Below are 24184 nucleotides of genomic sequence, written 5' to 3' on the forward strand. Positions count from 1 at the left end.
GCGTGGTTAGACTGGGAACAGTTGGATGTTAGGTGTATACTAGATAAGCTTCAATGAAAAGGTGAGTTTTCACCGAGTTATTAAATGTCTGAAAGCTGGGGGGGAGTGTCTGATGGTGCGTGGTAGGGAATTCCAGAGAGGGGGCAGCATGGGAGAAGTTTTGTAGTCGGAAGTGGGAGGACGAAATAAAACAGGAGGAAAGGCAGATGTAGGTAGGGGTCGTTTGGGGATGAGGGCTGAGATGTAAGAGGGGGCAGCATCGTTGAGAGCTTTGTAAGTCAGGGCTAGGGTGTCAAATGTGATTCTGCAGGATATGGGAAGCCAGTGTAGTGATCTGCATAGTGGAGCAGTGAGTGAGGTAGTAGTCTGGCAGCAGGGATTTGGCTAGATTGGAGAATGTCGTAGTAGACGAGGCGGGACAAGATTAGTGAGTGAATTAGGATTTTAGTTGCATAGTGAGTGAGAAAAGGGCTTATCCTGACGGAATGAAAAGAGGTCATAATCAAGGATGACCCCTAGACAGTGGGCTTGAGGTGTTGATGAAAATGGGGTATTATTAACAGTGAGGGAGAGTTTGGGGTGGTAGGGGGAAAGCGTATTTGTTCTGTTTTAGACATGTTGAGCTTTGGGTAATGGTGGGATGTGCAGAAGAACATTGCGGTGAGACGATGACTGGACGGGGGCGGTCAGGGGAGGAGAGGTCCATTTGGGTGTCATTGGCATAGAGATAATACAGAAAGACAAAAGATTGTATTGGTTCGCCAAGGACAGCCTTGTTGGACCCCAACAGAAAGCATGAGGGCAGAGTAGACACCAGAGAAGGAAACACTGAAGGAGCAGTTGGATTGGTAGGGTGTGAACCAGGAGAAGGCTGCATCACACAAGCCAATGGAGTGGAGAGTGTTCAGGAAAAGGGGTTGATCAACAGTGTTAAAGGCACCAGTACGATCCAGGAGAATTTACTAAGGAGAAGTGACTCTTAAACGTAGCTGTGAGTCGGTCATTGGCCACTTTTACTAGTTGGTGTAGAGGACAGACAGCAGGTTGCAAGGAGTTTGGTGGGAGAAAGTGAGTCGCTCAAGTAGCTTGGAGGCAAAGGGGAGAAGCGAGAGGGCGGTAGTTGGTTAGGGAGGCTGGGTCAAGAGAGGGTTTCTTTAGAATGGGCATGAGTGCATGCTTAAAAAGATGGGAATGTGCCAGAGGGAGCAGAGTGAATGGGATCAAGGGTGTATGATGAGAGGAGAGGAACGTTGGGACCTCCATTCTTGGTCACAGGGGAAAATGAGCGGAGGATGAATTTAGGTGTGCAAGGGGAGGTAGGTTGTGCATGTGGAGCTTGACATGAAGAGATGTCATGTCTGTTTTGACTTAAGCTTGACTGGTCTGGGAAGTAGGTGGCAAAGTCTTGTGAGGTTAGCGGGTTCAGGGGGAGTTGGGCAGAGAAGGAAATTAAAGGTGATAAATGGGCATTGAGGATTAGAGGACAGACTTTTTGTATGAGGTGAAGAAATGTCGATTTGCTTGGCAAGGGAGGGGGCTGTGTTGTAGGACGAGAGTATGAATTTATAGTGGAGGTAATCTACAGGCTTTCCTCCAGTAATGTTCCGCAGTGCATGAGCACCTTTTTGGAGGGAGCGGGTAAAATGTGTGTGCCACAATTGTGGCTTAAATTTGTTTGGTTTATGTGGTGGTGGTAGGAGCTGTCTTTTCCAAGGCTGATGAGTGTGCTGACGTATAGAGGTTGTTGAGTCTGGGCAGGAAAGGGTAGTGATGGAGACCACAGAGGTTGTAAACATTTTGAATATTGGAGGGAGTCTAGAGCATGTACTTCTCTCTATATGCATGAGGAAATAGGTGGTGTAGAGGGTAGAGTGCGGCTGCAAGTTAGGAGGCGATGATCAGAGAGAGGGAAGGGTGTGTTAGACAGGGCAGAAGTGTCAGAAAACCAGGGCAAGGGAGTGTCGATTTTGCAGTGAATAGGAGAGGTGGTCCACTGGGAGAGACCATAGTAGGCGATTTAAAGTGATAAGATGGGCAGCTGAAGTGGCTTTGGGATTGTCAATAGGTATGTTAGTCTCCCAAATGGCAGTGGGTGGCTCAAAAGAGAGAAAGTAAAGCCAGGCGGCAAAGTTATCACGAAATTGAGATAGATCTCTGCAACAAAGAGGGGTAGGACCTGAATTGTGCAGTGTGGAGAATGTAGTATGTCATCTAATCAGCCATGTCTATTTCCTTGTTTGGGGGTGTGGCTGAGGGAGAGACCACCATAGGATAGTGCAGCAGGAGAGGCTGTGTCTGAGGGCGTGAGCCAGGTTTCTGTAATGGCTAGGAGCTTGAGAGAATTGGAAATGAATAAATCCTGTATTGCTGCAAGTTTGTTGGGGACAGATTGTGTGTTCCATAAGGCACAGGGGAAGGGAAGGTGCAATGGGGAGGGGTTGGAGTGATTGGCAGTGCGTGGTGAGAAGGAGACTCTTGGGTAGGGTGTGGAACGGGAAAAGGATTGGTATGTGCGTTGGGCCAGGATTAGGGGATACTGTAAGTCGCCACGGAGTAGGGTGTAAAAAAATAGAATCGTGACCTGCTGCTATTACCGTTCATTATCCTGCACTGAAGGGGTGTATGTATGTGAGAAAATCTGTGGTAGCTTGTATGAAGCTGTTGGTGCTTTTGACTAAAGGTTTGAGGCTATTCTCCACTAATTTATTTGTTCAGTGAGTGTATCCATACCTGTTATAATTATTCGGCAAACCTAGTAAACTTTCTAGATACAACAGTAACACTGACAAATGGCAAACTATACACATCTGTATACAAGAAACCAACTCATACAAAACAAGGTATCATACACAGCCAGGCTATAAGATACCACTGCATATGCTCTGACACTGAAGACAAAAACAAACATCTCACAACCCTGACCAAATCAGTCAGATAGAAGGGATACAAACCAAAGACCATTGCCAAAACTATTACATCTGCACTAAAAGCCCCACAGAACACCTGCTACAATACAGACAGAACGAACCTACCACACGCATACCACTAGTGGCCACATACAACCCTACCCTAGAGGGTATACGAAAAATAATCAAAGATCTGCAGCCCATGCTGGCAGAGGATGTGACATTAAAAGAAATCTTCCCCAAACCTCCCATTCTGGCGTTACGGCAACCACCAAACCTCAAACAGAAATGAGTCAGCAGAAAACTTCATAACGAACTTAAAGACACTGATAATGGCACAAAACCGTGCAACAAAACACGCTGCAAACTCTGCAAACATATACTGTATGCCAAGATCCCACAGCCAGTCACAACCTTGGAACACTCAATGTTAAAGGATCATACAGCTGCACATCCAGGAATGTGGTTTATATGATTCAATGCAACAAATGTGACCAAGGATGCTACATTAGGGAAACCAGCTAAAAAACTACAAGGCAGAATGAATATGCACAGACACTCTATACTCCACCACGAAGAAGAAAGATACTGCTCACCTGTGGGACATCACTTCTCAATACCAGATCATTCCATAAATGATTTAAAAATCAAAATCCTCAATGGAATGTTTAAACGCACCCAAGAACGGAAAACATTTGAACTCAGAATGATCACACTCTTTGACACCAAAACAAAAGGACTTAATGCAGATATGGGGGTTCTCACACACTATCACAATTGTTTGTAATTATCCTGCCTGCCTCTCTGCCAATGTTCTTATCCAACCCTTCCCTCCCCCACCCCCACCCACAGCATCCCCTTCCCCCCTCCATGCTGTCCCTTGTCACCATTTTATTACCCTTCCTATGTCTTCAAACACCACTTTCTCACCCTACCTTATCTACAGTACATCATTTTTTTTCCTGCTCTCCTAACCCTTGCTTTAGCCATAGATTCCTTTGTTAATCCGTATCGTTAACCTGAGGAAGAGAGAACTCTTGAAAGCTTGTCCTATGACATAAATTGTTAATCCAGATAAAAAGGTATCGCATAATACTGAAGTACTCATTTATTCTGCACTATCGCAACTGGACTAACACGGCTATTTCCGTTTTTGTATCTATATCCCTGAGTGCAGGATAATGAACGGTAATAGGTCACGAATATATATTATAAAGTTATCATTCTTCACACTGGACTTGTCTGTTAGTGAGAAACCTCTGTTACAGCTGCTAGTGAAGAGGATTAACACTGTACTAATATGCACTCGGAGAAGCCAATATTGCTAAGCACATTTCTCTTTCTGTTTTTATTTAGACACTAATTGAGCAAATTGAGCAGAGATCTGCGAAGATGCCCGAGTAAGTATGGGAGTCCACGATCCTTGTTTTAGCATTCACTATCCCACTATCGTGTTCCCCCAAGTCATTTAAATTAAATGCCGGGGGATCGCGTGCGGCGTCTGCAACCAGAACTTACCTTGATTCAGAAAGCTGCCTAGACGCGGCGAGGGCATGTGAAGTCACGTGACTCCCGCGGTGTCATTTGACGCCGGTACAAGAGGTAAGGGGGGTGCGAGCACGGAAGGAGAGAAGGCAGGGGGGGAGTGCACCCTTGCACTATACCCATGCCTGTCCCTAGTGTGTGTGCCGGTCTTAGGCAATCTAAGGATGCCCCCCACTCACTGCCAAAAAGAAAAAAAATGAGTTACGGTATGATATATTTTTCATGCACAATTCTAAAGCCCCTAAAACATTGTAAACAACCCATTTGCTCGCTTAATAATAAATGTATTGGTAGTTTTAGCATTGTTTGGTCTTCTAAATCTTTACCAATATCCAAATCCGCCACGGATTGGTGAATTCCTTTCAGCCGCGGATCGGTCTCAAAAAGGCAGATTATTATTATTATTGTGTTTTTTTCCATCAAAGAAAATCCATCAAAAGTATTCAGAATCCTTACAAATTCGAAGGGGAGACCGATTTTGTGTGTTGTCCTTTAAATCTCCCTCCAAATAACACAGGGAGAGACAGCTGTGCCAAAAAAGGAGCGTACCTGGGAGATACGCTAATAGGACATGCAAAGTATATTTACATGATTCACACCCACTTCCTAAAAGGATTTGCAGAAGAACTATATTGAGTTGACAAGTGTAAGTGAGGTAGTTTAGGGGCACTGGTGTCCTGTCCAACAGGATTAGAACAAACAATCCTTTGCTATTCTGGGCAGCAGAGTGGGTCGTCACTCTATTCAAATGAACAACTTTAAAAAAAATTTTTTTTTTTTTTTTTTTTTTAAAGAAACCTGCTATACTAGTTTTGAAGGTGCAGTTCCACTTTGCAAAACATATTGAGATTGCAATCAAATAAAAGTAACAGGGTCTGTACCATTTGAACAACTAATCATCATTTTAATATAGCTGAAATATTTGCACATTTCGTTCCTAAAGCCTAACTACAGAAAGAATCGTGGAGTAAATTAATGTTGGTCTCTATAGATGGTCTCATATCTAACTAAGGGAATAATGCAATAGCAATTTCAGAATTACAGTTCTAGATCAGTCTTTTTAAAGTCACGATAAGTATTTTTAACTCCTACACTGCCAGAGAGCCAGCAACACAGCATCTGAATGCAGCAACTTGTGATCCAGGGAGGGAGCATACGACACACTCACAATTTTGTTTGTATGTTTTTAAGGTACCAGCAGCTGCTCGGGGAAATACATCATTGTTACCTGGAACAGAGGGAGAACCTGCTTAGTCCGAGCATCACTACTACAATCACAGACCTAACCAGCCAGAACAACAGGGATCATTGTGCATTGGTGCGACATTGCTTGCTAGAAATTCCCATCTTTCATCTTTCATTTTGTTGTTTTCAAGTAATTTGAAAGTGAGCCATACCCTAGTAATGTGTTATTGTATGTAACAACCAGCCATGTATTACATGCAGTGCTAATAGCATCAAGGTGCAGGCTCAAGGTGTGAAACTATCCAAGTAATCCTACAGGAATGTCACTTTCTGTTTTGTATGTATTTATGTATAACAGGGGTGCGCAAACTTTTCTGCCTGCTCACCTTGACTCCGGCATCCTGTCGTGTGTGTGTGTGTTGTATTTTTTTTTTTATTAACGTGAATACATTTGCTTTATTTAATACAGGTACGGAGTGGCTGTGCCTTCATGGTCCATGTATGCCAGGATGAGTATCAGCTTTACAATGAGTTTTTCACCAAACCAACACTAAAATTGGAGTATGTGGTAAATTTTACATATTTTATCCTTCACACCGTTTTGTTTGACGTGCATTGCAGACCACATCAGGGCTCGGGGGATTTTCTGCTCTGTGCCATATTGATCCCGGATAACAGTTCAACCTTTCTCATTGCAAGTAGAGATACTTTATAGTCTAGCAATATAGGCGTTTTATATTTCAGCTTTTGAGACCTCGCAAGTCTTTGTCAGGTGTGAGGTCTCCTTTTTCACTCCTTCAGTTTATTGATGGATCTCTGTAACACCTGTTAACACAGATGTGCTGCCCTTGAATGATTTGCAAATACTTTGCCCTAGATGCACTCTATCTAAATACTCTAATGGGAAATGTGGCTCGTGGTCATGTCCATTAGTTGGTGCTTCTGTTTAATATTTTTACAGTGGGGTTATAGTTTGTGACTACAAAGGCTGAGTTATTGAACAGTGATGCACATGACCCTGTGAAAACTGCCATTCCAATCGCTGGACATATCGCACGGCCATGTATATTGTAATTTTATGAATGTAGCCCTTTTATCAAAGCAGCCCTACATATGGGGTGTTTCTAGGTAAATTATACAGTATGCTGCATGCTGTATCTAGGCACTGCTAGACTGTCCAAAAATTGGTTAGGTAGAGTATACACCGCAGGAAATACGATATAACCTGAATTGTATAAAACGCCATTTTTTGTTTGCCAAACACTACAAAAATACCGTCTTTCAGGGTATTCTACTGCTCTTATTTCAACTATTCCCTGTTCTATTCAGATCTGTTATATACTGCTTTCCTATCTCCAGTAATGCCAAGTTGCTGTTTTAGTAGAATTCATCACAAGACCCGAGCAGCAACAGCCATTTCCTTGTTGGGATTATAAATGTGTATATGTAGATTGTGTACATGGAGGTATATGGCACATATAGGGAGGTGGTACTTACATTCTGGAAAGCCAGCTTTTAGTGGTACAGGCTAGGCTCAAGATTTTATCACAAACTCTAAAGATGTCACCAGACACGAGCAGGAGACGTGATTTTCTGGGAAATATGTCTTCTAAAAGCCATTGCGTGGCAGTGACGAGTTGAAGGTTACTCATCACTTTGAGATTGAGGATTCAAAACATTAAATGAGCACTTTACTATTCACATTAGGCGCCACACAGTATTGTTGTTTCACATCTGACCAGTGTGGTCAATTTAACTGATTGGCAGCCACATGATCACACTATAACAATTACGTTGAAGTGTTTTTAGTGCCCATTTTAGTCACTTTTAAACTTTACGAATAGCGCAGCACATATCTTCTCTATTAAATGAGGATACATTAAATGTTATGTATTTTTTTTACTGTATTTTGTTAAAAAATTAGATTTTGCCCTACTTCTTACTCATTATGTACTCTACAGTAATATACCTGCTTTCCAATGAGATTTCAGCTGTGCAATGCAGAACAACAAGTTTCAGGAATGAATCAGAAATGGTCTGCTAGATCTACGTTCCTAGCTGTATAAGATGCAAAGAGGGTAATTGTATGTACGCCACTGTGACCCTTACCAGACAAATTCTCCCGTTGACTTTAATGGGAGATTGTGGCTATCGGCCTAAATGGCACGTTTGGCTTATATAGAATTACCCCTAAGAAATCATTTGAAGCACAGGGATAAAGATAAAAAGTTGTACGCTCTGTTTTGCTCACACTGCGATCATTCAAGGGAATTGTATATGGGTAGTGACATAGGTGCTCCTATTCATTGCATCTTAGCGTAGTGCCTCTCCGGATAAATGCAGGAAATATTCATACACCTAAACACGTACCTTCTAATTATTGTTGAAGGGTATCCTTGACTCCTCAATAGATTCAACAGGACATCTACTATGATAATACTATGAATTCACAAGTAAAAAAACATGTTGCTTCTCAATCGTATTTGACAACAAACAAGTTTATTTATTTTTTTGTATTATTATTATTAAAGCTGCTTTGATATATTTTGGGACAACCTTTGCATTTCTGCTGCTTATCTGAGAAATGTTAATGTAAAGATGGTTTTGTGCATATAGATCTGCAAGGGATTTTGTTTGAGGGTTCATCTATAATACACCCCTTGGGGTACTCCACACCATGGCTAATTACTTTTACCTTTGTTTCCGTTCTAGTGAACTGCTGGAGAAACTGTGTCTGTCTTTATATGATGTCCTCAGGCCGTTAATAATCCACGTTGTCCACTTAGAAACCTTATCTGAGCTTTGTGGCATCCTTAAAAATGAGATGCTGGAAGACCACGTGCAGAACAATGGTAATTTGTGTTTTCATACATGTGTTATATAAAGTATGTAAACAAAAGAAACACAAGAATGAATAGAAGCAAAGTTAGGCCAGGTCCCCGGCTGGCTACTGCAGGGACAAGATCCGCCCCACAATGGGGCCGGGCCTGCTGCGAGGGGGGGCCGCCGCACTGCGCTGACAAACTCCTGCTCTCAAGAAAATTGAGATCAGGAGTGGTGACGGAGCGCTAGGCCACGCCCCCTGGCGGTTCAGCCAATGAGGGGGAACCTGCCAGGTGACGTCACGGCCGCTCCCCCGCCGCCCGTCTTTTTCCCTGTAGCTCACTGCAGACCGGGGAATTCGGCTGCATGCGCCGCCTGCCTCGCAGACAGCGGGGCCGCAGCCTTATGAGAGCGTTTTATGTATGTACAATTTTGACACCACCATTTTGGTTAAAGTTATGTGTAGTTTGTTTTTGTATGTAATGGTAATGTATGATATATTTATATATACACTGGCATACAGATGTAGCAGAACTTGCTGTCCCTCAAGCCGTCGCTCCATGCGTCTGGATCAGATCAATCCACAGTGATAATGCTTCGGTGCCGGGGCAGCCGCAGTCACACATTTTGTCCCGGTGGTGGAGACGTGAAGTCCTGCTACATCTGTATGTACTTCCTGGGTATATATGTGGAACGGTGTTTTCTCTGGGCCCTACCACTCCTGACCCATATGTAGAAAATCCCCCAATTACATGGATGTGTATGTGTGGTATACCTGCTGGCTTACAGGACTCCTGAGTCTCCCGCTTGGTTGGTATGGGGATATCAGCATGGCAGGCGTCTGAGGTAGTGTCTCTGAGTCTTACTCACATACGATGCAGCGCCTCCACCCCATCAGGATCTCTGCGGCCGCAGGGGGATGTATCTGATGGGGACCTCCTCTGTGGTACCTCCTTCTGTAGAATGGCAGTGCAGTGTCTTATATAGACTCAGAAAAGACACACCTCTTGTGTCACTAACAGTGGACACAGAGCATGTTGTCGCTTCCCTTGTTACATATGACACCTCACCAGGGTGTGAGGGCAAACCTCCATGGTTGTTGCTGGCAACCCTGCATACTTACCAGGTTTACTGCCAGCATGAGAAGGAGCTGTATACCATTTTTGTACATGGCTACATATGAAATGTGTTTATATGCCACCGGTGAAGTACCCAAAGTCACTCCGGACTAACAGATTCATTTTTTTTATTCCATTTCCATTCCAGCCTTTTTCTGGTCTTGGTTGCTTGTAAATGAAATGCATTCAGAGCTGAAAGGTACACAATTTTTCTCAATAAAAGATGTACAGTATATTCTTTGTAGGTAGTGATACCTTTTAGGGGACCAACATCGGGGTCCTTCATAGACGCGATTACAGTGCACAGTTTTTTTTTTTTTTTTTTTTTTTTTAAACCTCACAGGTTTCTTCTTTAATTAAATTCTGTAAGAAGAAAACAGTGAGGGTTTGAAAGTGATGGGCACTATAATTGAATCGTTGAAGAACTATGTTTGTCCTCTAAAAGATATCCCATCCTAAAACTAATCTGCATTTCTCCAGGGCCATTACATCTCCTAGAACTTTGAACTATATCATTGAGAATGAATTATGCGCTAAAGCTGCCGGTAAAACAGCAGCAGCTATTGCAAAACCTAGGTTTTATCTTTCTGTAAGTGTCTATTTTTTAACAAGCTTCCCCCCTCCCCCCCATGACCAAAATGGTTCAGTGATGATCCAATATACAGGCATACCCCGGTTTAAGGACACTCACTTTAAGTACACTCGCGAGTAAGTACATCTCGCTCGATAGGCAAACGGCAGCTCACGCATGCGCCTGTCAGCATGTTCTGAACAGCAATACCGGCTCCCTACCTGCACCGAAGCTGTGCGCAAGCGGGGACACTATAGAGCCTGTTACACATGCGTTATTTACATCAGTTATGCACGTGTATGACGATTGCAGTACAGTACATGCATCAATAAGTGGGGAAAAGGGAGTGCTTCACTTTAAGTACATTTTCACATTACATACATGCTCCGGTCCCATTGCGTATGTTAATGCGGGGTATGCCTGTACGATGTCTTGTCTGTGGATATGCCAAGTGCTAGGGCCGCTCCTAGATTTATGCAAGAGAAGTAATACACTTCTATACCGAGACTAATTTGACGGTGTACATCTCAGAGTTGGTGTTACACCCGCAGAAGCTGTTCCCACTCGCACAGTTGCAGTCTCAACACATCACCACTGTCGGGAACTGTAAAGGGGATCATTTAAAAATTAAAAGAACCATTTGATTTGATTAATGCTCCCTGTAAATACATGTTTTCAATTTGGAGGCAATCCAAGCAGCTTAAATAAAATTAAATCATTTTTTTTATTTTATTTTGTAATATATGCAGCCTCTGATTACCTTTATTGAAAACTAATGACCTAAACTGACGATCGATCAGCAAAATCCTGCTTCCCAGGGTTCACTAATGGCTGCCTTTCAGTTTCAAATCAATCCTTCAGCCAGTGTAACTCAGCAGCTACAATGTATCCTTATCACTAAGGTAACATCTATTGTTACAGTTTGCAGCTCAAACTGCTGGGAATATTGGCAACAAATTATCACGAACAGAAAAGTGTTACAAAGATCTTGCACTGTTGGGGAAGTGTTTAAAACCTGCTATAGGAATGAGAGGATTTGCACTATATTAAAACATTAAAAATATCATTGCGAATAATAATAATAATAATTTTAAAAAATATTCTGATGTAGTTTGTTACTCTCTATACTTTTTTTTTCTTTTAAATTCTGATTAGATCCATAGAGGATCATTGAGGCGTATTTATCCCTTGGAACGTAATAAAATATTTTAATTAACTGTGTAGGTTAGCATTCACATTACTATCTACCTACCTAGTAAAACGCTGTGTAATTTTACTTTCTGGCAAGATTAATGGTTCTACTTTTCTTTGGCTGGACATTAGTGGAACATCTTGGCGCTTTTGATGCTGTGGTGAAGCAGATGTTGGAAGATGTACAGGAGAGACTGGTCTACAGGACACACATATACATTCAAACAGACATCTTGGGCTACAAGCCTGCTCCAGGGGATCTGGCATATCCTGACAAGCTGGAGATGATGGAGGTAGGGGTTTACTTTCCAGCAAGACCTTATAACAGACACGTACATATACGTGTGTGTGTGTGTATATATATCAAAGTAGTCTAGAACAAGCCATGTCATAGTGGGTGGTTTATAGATTTACTTTGGCTACCTTTTTAAAATCTTTTCCCTTTAAAAATGTTGAGTTTTTTAGGATGTTTGGGAGCTCGTGCAGAATGTTAATATACTTCCCTATGTCGTCCTGATCAGCAAATTGCACAGAGTTTAAAAGATGAACAGAAGTTGAACGCGGCAGAAGCTTCTTTTTCTGACGTCCATCTAGAAGATCCAGACTCCAATAACCTCATTAAAAGTGGTATGTTGTCTCCCCCCCCCCCCTCACCCCCCTCAAGTTTCTCTATTTTGTTTTCCTGCCCCATTACACCGCACTCTGTCGGATATTTTCCATGTTGAGCCGCGTCTTATACAGGATTATTATTGCACTCTAAATGTACCCGTCTGCTCACACTGCAGAGGCACAAACATAGCTAAACCTAAGGGGAATGCGCTCTATACTGTATGTGTACAGCTTGGAAAGTGTGTCCTGCCTCTCACACAGTTTTATATTACAATCAGAGTTAGAAGAAAAATAAGCCAGGGAGCAATGAATACAATCCTGGCTTGGGTACTGTCCTTTGACGTGGGAGATTCGATTGTGAGCTCCTTTATGGAAAGTATTCATTAATTATGTCCACATTCTGTCTCCAAGTTTTGATTAGAATAATTGGAAATGTCTTTACAGTAGGAAGGATATCGTGGGAGGGGAGAGGCTATTGAATTAAAACCGCATGAAACCTTACCGTTTCTTCTCGCTCTTAATGTTGTTTGATGGCCCCTCTGGCACCCAAGTGGTGAAACATTGCACAAAGGCTGAGCTGCAGGCGGGGAGACCCTTTAGTGTAGTATTGATGGGTTTGTCGGCTTCATAAAGGCGAGTCTGGTCCTCATGAGGATGTCAGATGCTTTTCAAAGGCCATCAACCATTATTTCATGGAAATAAATCTACCAGAAGTCCTGTGCGATGCGTTTCCATAGTAATGGCATTTGCAATTTGTTGCCCTGAGATCACTGATGTCTGCAGCTCATGTTTGATTCCCTCTCGAGAACAACAAACCCAACACAAACCAATCTCTGCTGTCCCTCGCTCTGTACATTAGTGTTAGGCGATCATTTGAAAGCCGCTGCAAATCTTGGATTCTTTTAAATTCTACGTACAAGATCTGTCAAAAGGTGTTTGCGTTTTATTTATTTTTTTAAGCTTTCCACAAGGAAACACAATTCCTTGGTTTTTTTTCCCCCCGAAATAAAATAACAATAACAAACATGAGAATGCACAAGGTTCCGTAAGATTTCTCGCGACTTTGCATTCCTGTATTTCTCCCCACGACTGTGCTTGTGTGGCTTAGTTAGAAGGGTAATGCCGCGCTCCCCAAGGGAAAAAATTGATATAAATACCGGTGCTCCTGGTTCAGGAATCTCTGCTAGGTACTCCCAATGTCATGTCTGAAAGGAAAAACCTGGGCACTGCGGATCTCTGCATAGAAAATGTATTAGCCAGTAGTTGACGTTTCAGCCTCAAGGACCTGTCTCAAAAGCAAATGGCATCTTTTTTTCATTTTGGGATAGGCCCTCGAGGCCGAAACGTCAAATACTGGCTAATAAATTTTCTATGCAGAAATCCGCAGTGCCCAGGTTTTTTCCTTTCATACTTGTGTGGCATCGCCCATCTTTGAGGGGTATGTTTTAATGTGTGTGCATTTCAGAAAACATCATCTTTATCCAGCGCACTAATGCGTTGTCATGTTTTATGAATGTGGAAATGCTGTCATTTATCCAAACTACAGTATTACAGAATAATGGATTAAAAAACAGTTGTTTACATCTTTCCTTTAAGAGGGGACAGCAACAAGAGTCGGACACTTAACCCGTCTGTCTTCCATAGCCTACCCAACACTAAAGGTTGAGTCCATATAAAAACCTAAAATCCCAACAGAGATCCATAACAGCGCGTTCATAGCAATGTCACAGCCATTGTGTTGGTCTGTATTCTGAGTAAATGTGAGCATTCTCTTGAATAATCCTTTTTTTATTTATTTTATTTATTTTTCCTCGGTAGGTTCCTCCGAATCTTTAAATCTAAGACCACAGAATACAATTTCACCCGCTGATCTTCACGGGATGTGGTATCCTACAGTCAGACGGACTCTGGTGTGTCTGTCCAAGCTTTACAGATGCATTGATGTAAGTATACCGACCCCTGCGTCTGCACAATGTTTCACCTGTGCCCTTCTCTATAACTGCTTTGATGTCTTTCTCATGAGCTGCCTTCATACAGCTTTATTGCCAACACACACACACATTGCATCTTCTTAACAAAGGCTTGTAGTATCGATTTGATTATCTATATTCACGTTTTTTTTGTTCTCTTGGTATTTAAGTGATCTTTATTGGAAGAAAAAGAACTGCGCAGAAATAACACTACACTTAACTATACTTTCCCTGCAGCTTGTTTTGGATCTCTCACCCAGAGAGAAAACAGGCAAAACTCCAAAGGAACAAACCTATAGCGCAAGGGAGAAAGGAGGAAGAAGAACCATTATGTAATGTTAGCAGGAAATGTGCTGCTATGATGGTCCACCGTTACAGGAAAGACTTCTGAATCAGGCAAAGAGAGAATTCAGATATCGCTTCTGAAGATTCTTGGTCCACTGTGTATGATATAGTGGAGAGAACTGGATATAGTAACTGCTGGGCTTACATCTCTTCCATAGGTATCAGCTCAGGGGTAGAAATATGGTGGGACAGCAAGGGAAAAAGTACCATAGTGTAACCTATTTATTAAACTTTTAAAAATGTACAAATATGCACATCGCACTCACTACAAATCCGAAGGTAATGCACATTGAGGAAAATCTCACCGTTGGTGTAGTGTCATCAGGAATCCGTCTTGCTCCAATCTTCTATGCATCCCGCGCCTCTCTTGCCTGGCAGCCGGTCTCTTGAGTACTTCCACGTCACGTGGAAGCTAGTCTCATCTCACAAGAGTTCGGCAAAAACAGATTCACAATTGGATTTTGGAACCCACGCTCACAAACAGTCCTCCACCCAATTCTGATTCTGCAACGCTCGCGAGATGAGACTAGCTTCAACGTGACGCAAAAGTACTCTGAGAGACCGGCTGCCGGGTGCGGGACACTTGGGCCTCGTCTATAGTGAGTGCACGCGCGGCGTCACGCTCGCCTGTAGCAGGAGAGATTTCTGTCCTGCAGGCAGAGGTGACGGGGAGGCATGTCGGAGGGCGCAGCCGTGACATCACAGAGCTGGTTTCGCCCTCGTTGGGCAAACCACTCGCGTGACCTGACCGTCGCACGGAAGAGACCATCAATTTTGTCTCGCCGTGCGCACACTATGCACATGCGCACTGGCCTCCGCTGCTTTGCTTTTGGCGTGAGCGACGTCACTCGTTCCGTTGCAACCACTTTGGACGCAGCCTTAGAAGACCGGAGCAGGACGGATTCCTGATGACACTACACCATCTGTGGGATTTTCCTCTGCGCATTACCTTTGGATTTATTGTGCATGCAATGTGCATATTTGCATGTTTTTTAAGAGTATTACACTATATGGTTCTTTTTCTTTTGTTCCTTTGGAGTTACGTTATCTTTAACTCGGTATCCATGTCAAACTTGGTGACTCAAGTAGTTTGTTTTATCTGTTTGTTTGGTCTGTTGGCAGCAGCACTAACAAGGAGTAAGCGGCTACTGCTTACAATTTACTCCTTAAGTAGCATTTGCCAAACATGATTGTAAATCTGAAAGTTTGTTTGTTCGGGGTTTCTAATTTTACCATTTATTTATTTTACAACAAGTGTTCACATCACAAAATCACATTTGTTGCATTTTGCCACGTACACTTCATTTGGCACGCCACGGCAGCCACTTTTAACCCCTTCACAACCAGAGAGGCCCAGTGCAATCGGAGCAGCCTGTATTTAATACGGGTGCACACTGTTTAGTAATGGTGCAGGAAATTGAATATGCTTTCTTTGCATTCCCAAGTTATTCCTAACTGCCATTAAAGAGGCAATCCAAGAAGCTTAAAAAAAAATATATATATTTTTTGGTTTTAATATATGCTACCTTTTGATTGCCTTTATTGAAATCTAATTACCTAAACTGTCTATCGATCCGCAATCCTGCTTCCCAGGGTTCTGTAAATGGCTGCCTTTCAGTTTTAATCAATCCTTCAGTCACTGTAACTCAGCAGCTACAATATATTCTTATATTACTAAGGTAACATTAGCTATTGTTATAGTTAGCAGCTCACACTCCTGTGTGATAATTTGTTGCCAATATTCCCAGCAAAGTGTTACAAAAATCTTACACTGCCTGGGAGGTGGGTTAAAACCGGCTATAGAAATCAATGGATCAGTACATTAAAACTTTAATTTAAAAATGACATTAAGAGTTGAATTAAAAAAAAAAAAAGTAGCAAGTATTATCTATTACTACAGGACTGATTTTATTAAAAAAACACATGTAGAATATTGCTTGGATTGCTCCTTTAAACATACAAATGATCCTGTTTTCTGCTTTCACTTGTACCATATCCTGTGAATTCACAGGACAGTGATATCTTCATGTAACACAACAGTCTACAAAGTGTTCTCTCTTTCCCCTCTAGAGAGCAGTGTTTCAAGGTTTGTCTCAGGAGACTTTGTCCGCGTGTGTTCAGTCATTGTTGGGAGCTTCAGATGCAATCTCAAAAAACAAGGTCAGATAAATGGTTGTGATTGGTCAGGCTGCATCGTGTGGCCAAGCGACTATCTTTTGATGGGACGGATTGTATTGATTCCACTAATAGCCGAGTGTTAAGATTAATTTGCTCTGCAGTCCTAAATAGACATCTGAAAATGTGTGGGAGGATGGGACCTGGGGGGGGGGGGGGGGGAGGGGAGGAGAGGAGAGGAGGAAGCAAGAGACTTATTCATGGACAATACTATACACATTTATTCACATTTTTTCAACTGTTTTGAATGTATCTTATTATTTTGTAAATAATAATTATTACAGTCTAATTGTTTTATAAAACATATATAGTTTTATTTTTTAGATTATCAAAATAATGCTATAAAATGCACCACAGGGTTTATGAAAAATGGTGTGTAGGTGGTTATTCTAATTTGTGTATGGGGGCGGCGTGCGCAGAGGGGGAAATGAATGTGAGGAGGGGAGGATTGAGGGAGCTGGATTGTGTGGAGGGGGGGGGGGGTTACTGAGTGATATCCGAGGGGGAGGGGGGGGAAGAATGTGAGAGGAAAAAGGGGGTAGTGAGAGAGGGGCGTAAGAAGGGGAGAGAAATACACGAGTGAGGGGTGAATAGAGGGGTGAATAGAGGAGTGAAGGGGGGCTCGCAGGCAGTCGGCTCTGGCACTGAGTTTGAAGCAGGGAAACCTGGTTTAATTCCCAGTGTCGGCTCCTTGTGACCTTGGGCAAGTCACTTTATCTCCCTGGTGCCTCAGGCACCAGAAACATAGATTGTAAGCTCTACGGGCAGGGATTGTCGGCAAAATGTCTCTGTAAAGTGCTATGTAAAAACTAGCAGCGCTACAAGAAAAAAAAAAAAAAAAAAAATATATATATATATATATATATATATATATATATATATATATATATATATATATATATATTAAAGAATATCACTTGTGAGCACATTCACAGGTCTTAGACCTCTGTCATTCAATCATCACCTAGCATACAGTGCTCCTACTGCAGCAAGGGATTCTGGGAAATGACATGCAAATGAACACACAAAGTCACACATGGAGCCCGTTTAAGCATATGCATCGCCGTGTACATAGCTTTTAAGCACAGCATGGGACTAGCAAAGCAAGACAAACCACTGACATGTTTCAACCTTGATGGGTATCATCAGTGTGAAGTTGGTTTTTACTTGCTTTGCAATATTTCTAGGCTGGGTAGGTTTACCATTACATTGAGCTCCATGTGTATGGATATTCCAGGCAAAAGGTGACACATTGTGTGCTCATTTCCATGTCATTTCACAGAATCCCTTGCTGCAATGGGAGCACTGTATGCTAGGTGATAATGGTGAAAGGCAGGGGTGCAGACTTGTCTAAGACATGTGAATGTGCTCACAAGTGATATTCTTTATTGGCTATATGCCAACGGTGGAGGTTTTTGGTTGCCTTTTTCACCCACCATAACTTAAAATGTAATGGTAAACCTACCCAGCCTAGAAATATTGCAAAGCAAGTTTAAACCAACCTCACACTAATGGTACCCATCAAGGTTGAAACATGTCAGTGGTTTGATTTGCTTTGCTAGTCCCATGCTGTGCTTAAAAGCTACGTACACGGCAATAAAAAAATATATTATTATTATTTATTTTTTTATATATATATTTTTGGGTGTAATACTTTAGGATGGGCAGCAGAGGATTTCAAAGTACTACAAACATATTGCTTCCATGACTCCTGGTCTTTGTAAGTCTACATGGTTTTATGAGCTCCCTTTCATGAGACATTGCAGCTGTTTCAACAAAAATGTTGAATTTTAAATGGGAAACCGTGTCACAAATTTGCATTGTAGGGACCAAAATGGAACAACAATAAAAAAAAAAAGAGATTTGTAATGACAGCGACTATTGTCAGGTAAATATAAGAATATGCATATATAGATATGTATCATATTACATAGATATATTCATTTCCTTATGACTCGCTATATTTGGATGGATAGCACATTTTCAATGCTTTTATGCTTATGCTTTTTTTTAGGTGATGCTTTTACTTCTGCAGTTCATTAATATTTGCTTCTGTATTTTTAGGTCTGTGTCTCTTGCAAATCTAAGCTTTCTTTATTGAATCTGCTTTTTCTAACATGAATAGTTTTATTATTCCTCTTACCTAGAATATTTATCTACTACCCTATAAATGTTTTTATTTGCCGTGCGAGCTCTCGTGTATTTCTGGATTTAAGAATAATCTGAATTGCATTTCCCTTTGTACTTGTATACAATCTGAAACCGGATTGACAGTGTACGTTAGAGACAATCCAAGCAATGCCTAATTTAAAAAAAACAAATGTTTTGTTGGTGTTGAAGCGGGGTGTCCCCGGAGCTGGATTTAATTGGATTCAGCTCCGGAGACCCCCTGCGTCGACCCTATTAAAAAAAAAAAAAACACCGCGCTTGGATTGCTGCTTTTTAAAGAAGCTGGAAACAATAAGATCATCAGTTGACTGCCTCCTTCTTGTACTTCTTTATTTGGTGGGAAGAAAACCATGGCAATATTGCCTATTACTAAACTAAACTGATGTGACGGGGTTCTGAACCTTGTGTCTGGCTGTTGTGGCCGTCAGATAGTAAAGTACTGTATAGCAGTTTGAGATCCAAGACATTCGAGCTTGGAACGATACTTCATTGTGGTGTATATGCATTTTATATGCTCCAAGTGAAACTACATTGTAATAAAGTGCTGACAGACTCTTAAGCAATTGGAGTAATAGCAACAAGTACTGTACTGTATACACACACATTGCATGTTGTTGCAATCCCCAAGAAGACCTTCCTCAGGAGTTTCTCTTTATCTTGTGGATACCATTGATGTACTTGAACGTTTTCGTAATTGTAGTTGCCACACGCTTGATGATGCCTAGCGAAATGATGCATCCTTTTTTGTTGCTACCAATGGTGTTTCAACCCTGCGGGCAGATGCCATCTGCATATAAGGCATACTTCCTCATCTTCTAGATTATTCTGTGTACTTCTTGAAGCCTCTGCACTTGCTCTCTGGGACACACACATTCCCAGCCAGCTCAAACTCCTAAACCCACCACATCATGAATATATATTTATGTCAAAAAGAGTGCTACTGAGTGTGGCAAATGTATACAACAAAAGACAGGGGGGTGCCCAATGCTACATCCAATTGACAAAACATATAGGTTAAGAAGTATAAAGTTAAATACTTAAAAAATAATATTTTCTTGGTTATTTAGTTAAATCCTTTGGCCAAAGCATCATAAGCCTGCATACCACGCCAAGGTATAACCAAACTTTGCCGGTCCTAATACTACACTGTGAACCCTTCCTGTTACATCTGTATGAGGGGAAGCAACCATAGTAGATCCAGTTCTTGCAGCAAAATGAAAAGACCTCCCAAGTTAAAAAGGTGAGGAGTGAGTTCTGGGGGGAGGTGCCAACTACCAGGATCTACTATGGTTCTTTCCCCTCATACAGAGGTAAAAGGAAGGGTTCACAGTGTAGTGTTAGGACCTGCAAAATTTGGTTATACCTTGACGTGGTATGCATGCTTATGATGCTTTGGCAAAGGATCTAACTAAATAACCAAGAAAATATTATTATTGAAGTATTTAATAACTTTATACTTATTACCAGTGTTCGACAAACCTATACATTTGCACACCCCGGGCGAGTGGATTTAACATCGTGGCGAGCTCCTATTGGCCCAAGCAGCACACGTGTGGTACTAGGTGGCGAGTAGATTTTTTGGTGATTTGTCGACCACTGCTTATTACCATATATCTTTTCTTGCTCTCTGGGACCCTCCTTTCAGCATCTTCGTTCCACTTCGCATTCTTGGGGTTTGTACTTTTTTTTTTTAACATCGCATTGAAGCAGGGGGTCTTCGGAGCTGAACCCCCATTAACGTCAGCTCCGGGGACCCCCTGCTTCCAGAGATACCTCCGTAGCTTGGCTACCGGGGTTCACATAATGGCGGACTTTTAAAGCTGCCAGGCCCTGCGGGCCAATAGGAAGCAGGATGTCCATCTCGTGAAGCAGGGGGTTCCGGAGCTGAAATAATTGGGGTTCAGCCCCGGAGACCCCCCGCTTCAAATCTATGTTAAAAAATAATAAAGGAAAAAAGCGCATGAATTGCTCCTTTTCTTTTAAAATGGTCATTAGAAAGCTTGCTGTATCACCATAGAAATCGCTGAATCCAAACAAAGGTATCGTATCCGTATTCATTGTATATAAAAGTGTTGAATTTATAGGTAGAAAAATGTCTAGGATTTTTAAGGGGACATGAGGAAAATGTTCTGAATTAATATTTTTAAGGAAAAATACATGCAATTGAGGGATTTGTGCTTTAACCCCATTAATGGACAGATTAGTTTGAGCGCATGGCTGTGCAGAGCAGTATCGGGATGAAGCAGTGGGACAAATTCTCCTGTCGCAGTAACCTCCGTCCTCTCGCGGCCCCTGATTAAATGAATACACGCGCACAGAATTAGTTCCGCCCGAGGAAGACGTCTGAATCTCTCAGCTGCAGATTGTCAGTGAGAAGGGATTTCTTGGGCTGCGAGGTCTGAGCCGTGAGACCTCACTAAGTGCCTCAATGTCATGCATTGCTCTCTAGCAGTCTTCCAACGTAACCACCTACATGGTCATTAATCATTTGCACTTGGTTGCTGTCTTTTAAAAGGCAGCCGCAAAAAGAGCACATCTTGATAAACAATTACTTTCTCCTTTTCAGCTTATCCAAGCATGCACTTTCTGCTTTTTTTTTACATTTTTATTATGCGTTTTTATTTTTTCCGTTTTTCACCTTCAGCATTTAAATTCAAAATCTTAAATTGAACACCTTGGAGACATCATAATTAAACATGCATTTTCTATACGTGCAGTTCTTGTCATAACATTTTCTTTATTTCTGGGATATAATATATATATATATCTAGCTAGCTAGCTACATACAGTAATAATTTCAGCAGCAGATTATAGCTTCAGACTTCTTTCATTTGGCAATGACTAAAAAAAAAGTCCTTTCTGTTTTCGGATGTGTTTGCCTGAATACGTTGGAGAAAATGTTTTCGGTATTTTGTTTGTTATTAAAATCTTTATTTACTGCTGAAAATCTACATTACCTGCTACAGTATATTCAATTGTCCGTCCTTAAATTGAATCAAAGGCATGAGTATTATAACATTAACCAGTGTTCGACAAACCTATACATTTGCTCGCCCCGGGCAAGTGGATTTAACCCCCGGGCGAGTAAATATTGGCCCAAGCAGCACACGTTTGGTACTAGGTGGCGAGTAGATTTTTTGGTGATTTGTCAACCACTGACATTAACAGTCAAAAGATGGAACACTGCTGCAAATTTCAAATACAAATTTTGTATTTACAATTTGAAGACATCCAAGCAAGTTTTACCTCCGATGTCGTAACATTTTAGCATCTGAAATGAATGTTATTTGATGTGTATTACATACAGATGTAGGACAGGACTTTGTTCCCCCACATTTCCCACTATCATGCCAAATGTCACACAGCATCCGTAGGTTTAACCGCAATGCTGGCGCACTATATCGCACCAGAAAAAACTGATGCACACTACAGTACATGTGTGTTGAAGGCATGCTGTTTGTACGTTTGAGCATTATAACATGTCTATGTGTGTCTTTATACCTGTTTGCTCACCTAAATATTTGTATGTCTTTTTTTTTTTTTTAATTTAGACCCAGGTGGATGGACAGCTTTTTCTAATCAAACACCTCCTGATCCTGCGTGAGCAAATCGCTCCTTTCCATACTGAATTCACCATTAAGGAAATTTCCTTGGACCTCAAGAGAACTAGAGGTATTTCCCAGTGCTGGCAGTGGGAGCTGGATAGGCCCGACCTGCACAGCTCCGAACAGCCAGCACACATCATCATGGGTTTATTTTATGTTCACCTGCAATAAACTGCATGATGACTGCTTACCATATATGCTCATGCAACAATGCTTGTGTACTAATTCCTTCTAATGTCCTACTTCTCTGACCAAAGTGAACTCTGCAGTATCTGTGATATATTTTTTTTATTGAACCCCGACATTTATGCTTTAATTTCCGTGCATGTTCTTTTGTTCAGATGCATCATTCAATGCCACATTTGATAGCGGCACCTACATTAATATCAATAAAACCTTTTCACTTGAATCCATTTAAAATGCTGTCGGTCAGCAGAATTTAGCTTCCTTAAAGGTCAATATTGTGGAATTTCTTCTCGGCTGTCCATTAATGGTCACGTATCAGGTCCTTAGCCTGGTTTTCCAAATGTTTGAAGATATGTTAGACATGCAGAAGACCAGACATCGTAGGGTATAAGTCCGAAGACCTAAACCTCTGATGCACTGTAACTAATAATTAATATAGTCTAAAAAATACCTGCAGTGGGCATTTGCCACTGCTGTATACTGGCAGAATGTTTTCTTCCTAATTACCCAATTTTCTACATAAGATCAAGTTGTGACTCGCAGGATCTTTCCGATGAACCGAAAATTTCTCTGTTATTTTACTGGTATTTGTTGAAAAGCAGGGATTCTGGGTTACATGGTAGATGAGGTTGAAAAAAGATATGTCCATGTTCAACCTATGTTTCATTTAGCCGACAGATACTTATCCTATATTTGTATTTTACAGTATATTGATCCAGAGGAAGGCAAACAAAAAACCCCAGGGAAATTTTTTCTAAAACTATAGCCAACCTTTTTTTGAACATATCTATTGTATCTACCATTGCATTCTCCATGGGTAATGAATTACACATTTTAACTGCCGTTATTGTAGAAGACCATTTCCTTTGTTGCTGGTGAAATTTCCTTTCCTCCAACTTTAAGGGATGGCCGCTTGTCAAACAAATGTAATTTCGCTCGCCTCTGCTCATAAATCATATTTCATCCCCTTTTATTATTACTCTTTTTTTTTTTTTTTATGGAGTGGTGCCCAAAACTGGACTCCATATTCAAGGTGTGATCTTACTAATGCTTACTAATGCTTTATACAATGGCATAATTATTCTTACTTCCTTTTTATCCATTCCCCGTTTAATACAAGATAAGATATTATTTGCCATTGCAGCTAATGCCTGACATTGTGCACTATTGCTGAGCAAATTCAAATATAAGCACTCCTAAATTCTCCAAGATTGACCTAATTTTTCCCCTTTTAATTTTTTTGTCACCTGTTTATTCTTGCTTCCCAAATGCATAACCTAACACGTATCAGTATTAAACCTTATCAGCCATTTACCTGCCCAAGTTTCCAGTCTATCCAAGTCCTTCTGTAGAGAGATTACATCCTGTTCTGATTTAACTACTTTACACAATTTAGTGTCATCAGGAAATATAGAGACTTTGGCATAGAGAGCAATCTCCAAGGTCATTAATAAACAAGTTTAAAAAGCACGGTTTTCAGTACCGATCTTGAGTTAAGGGCATAGGCGCAGCGTTCACTCTGTGTGCTATTCAAGACATTGAGATAAATACTCAACTTGCAACTTTAGCCCATCCTGAAAAGATTCCATTTATGACAACTCTCTGTTGTCTATGCTTCAACCAGTTTCAATCCAGGTGCAAATATTTTTACTGAGACCAATGTCTGTTGTTTTGTTCACTAACCTCTCGTGTGACATTGTATCTGAAGCCTTTGCAAAATTAAGTAGACCACATGAACTGCATTACCCTGGTGTAAATTCCTACTTGCTGCCTCAAAGAAACAGGC

The 24184-nt window shown here is 41.4% G+C and overlaps 1 protein-coding gene across 4 annotated transcripts in view; it reads left to right on the forward strand.

Moving 5' to 3' along the window:
- COG3 (component of oligomeric golgi complex 3) overlaps nt 1-24184 on the forward strand; it is a 50262-nt gene that overhangs the window by 15138 nt on the left and 10940 nt on the right. For 2 of the 4 annotated variants that reach the window (XM_075591117.1, XM_075591116.1), the window contains exons 9-18: nt 4263-4306; nt 5643-5769; nt 6106-6197; nt 8349-8488; nt 9726-9776; nt 11472-11632; nt 11861-11966; nt 13767-13891; nt 16334-16423; nt 22159-22279. In XM_075591117.1, the coding sequence (XP_075447232.1) occupies nt 4263-4306; nt 5643-5769; nt 6106-6197; nt 8349-8488; nt 9726-9776; nt 11472-11632; nt 11861-11966; nt 13767-13891; nt 16334-16423; nt 22159-22279 (1057 nt within the window). The remainder of the gene's footprint in view (nt 1-4262; nt 4307-5642; nt 5770-6105; nt 6198-8348; nt 8489-9725; nt 9777-11471; nt 11633-11860; nt 11967-13766; nt 13892-16333; nt 16424-22158; nt 22280-24184) is intronic. The other 2 variants (XM_075591118.1, XM_075591119.1) reach the window with 1 other exon arrangement.

The sequence above is a fragment of the Ascaphus truei genome, chromosome 3 (assembly GCF_040206685.1).
Source record: "Ascaphus truei isolate aAscTru1 chromosome 3, aAscTru1.hap1, whole genome shotgun sequence".
In the NCBI taxonomy this organism is placed as follows: domain Eukaryota; kingdom Metazoa; phylum Chordata; class Amphibia; order Anura; family Ascaphidae; genus Ascaphus; species Ascaphus truei.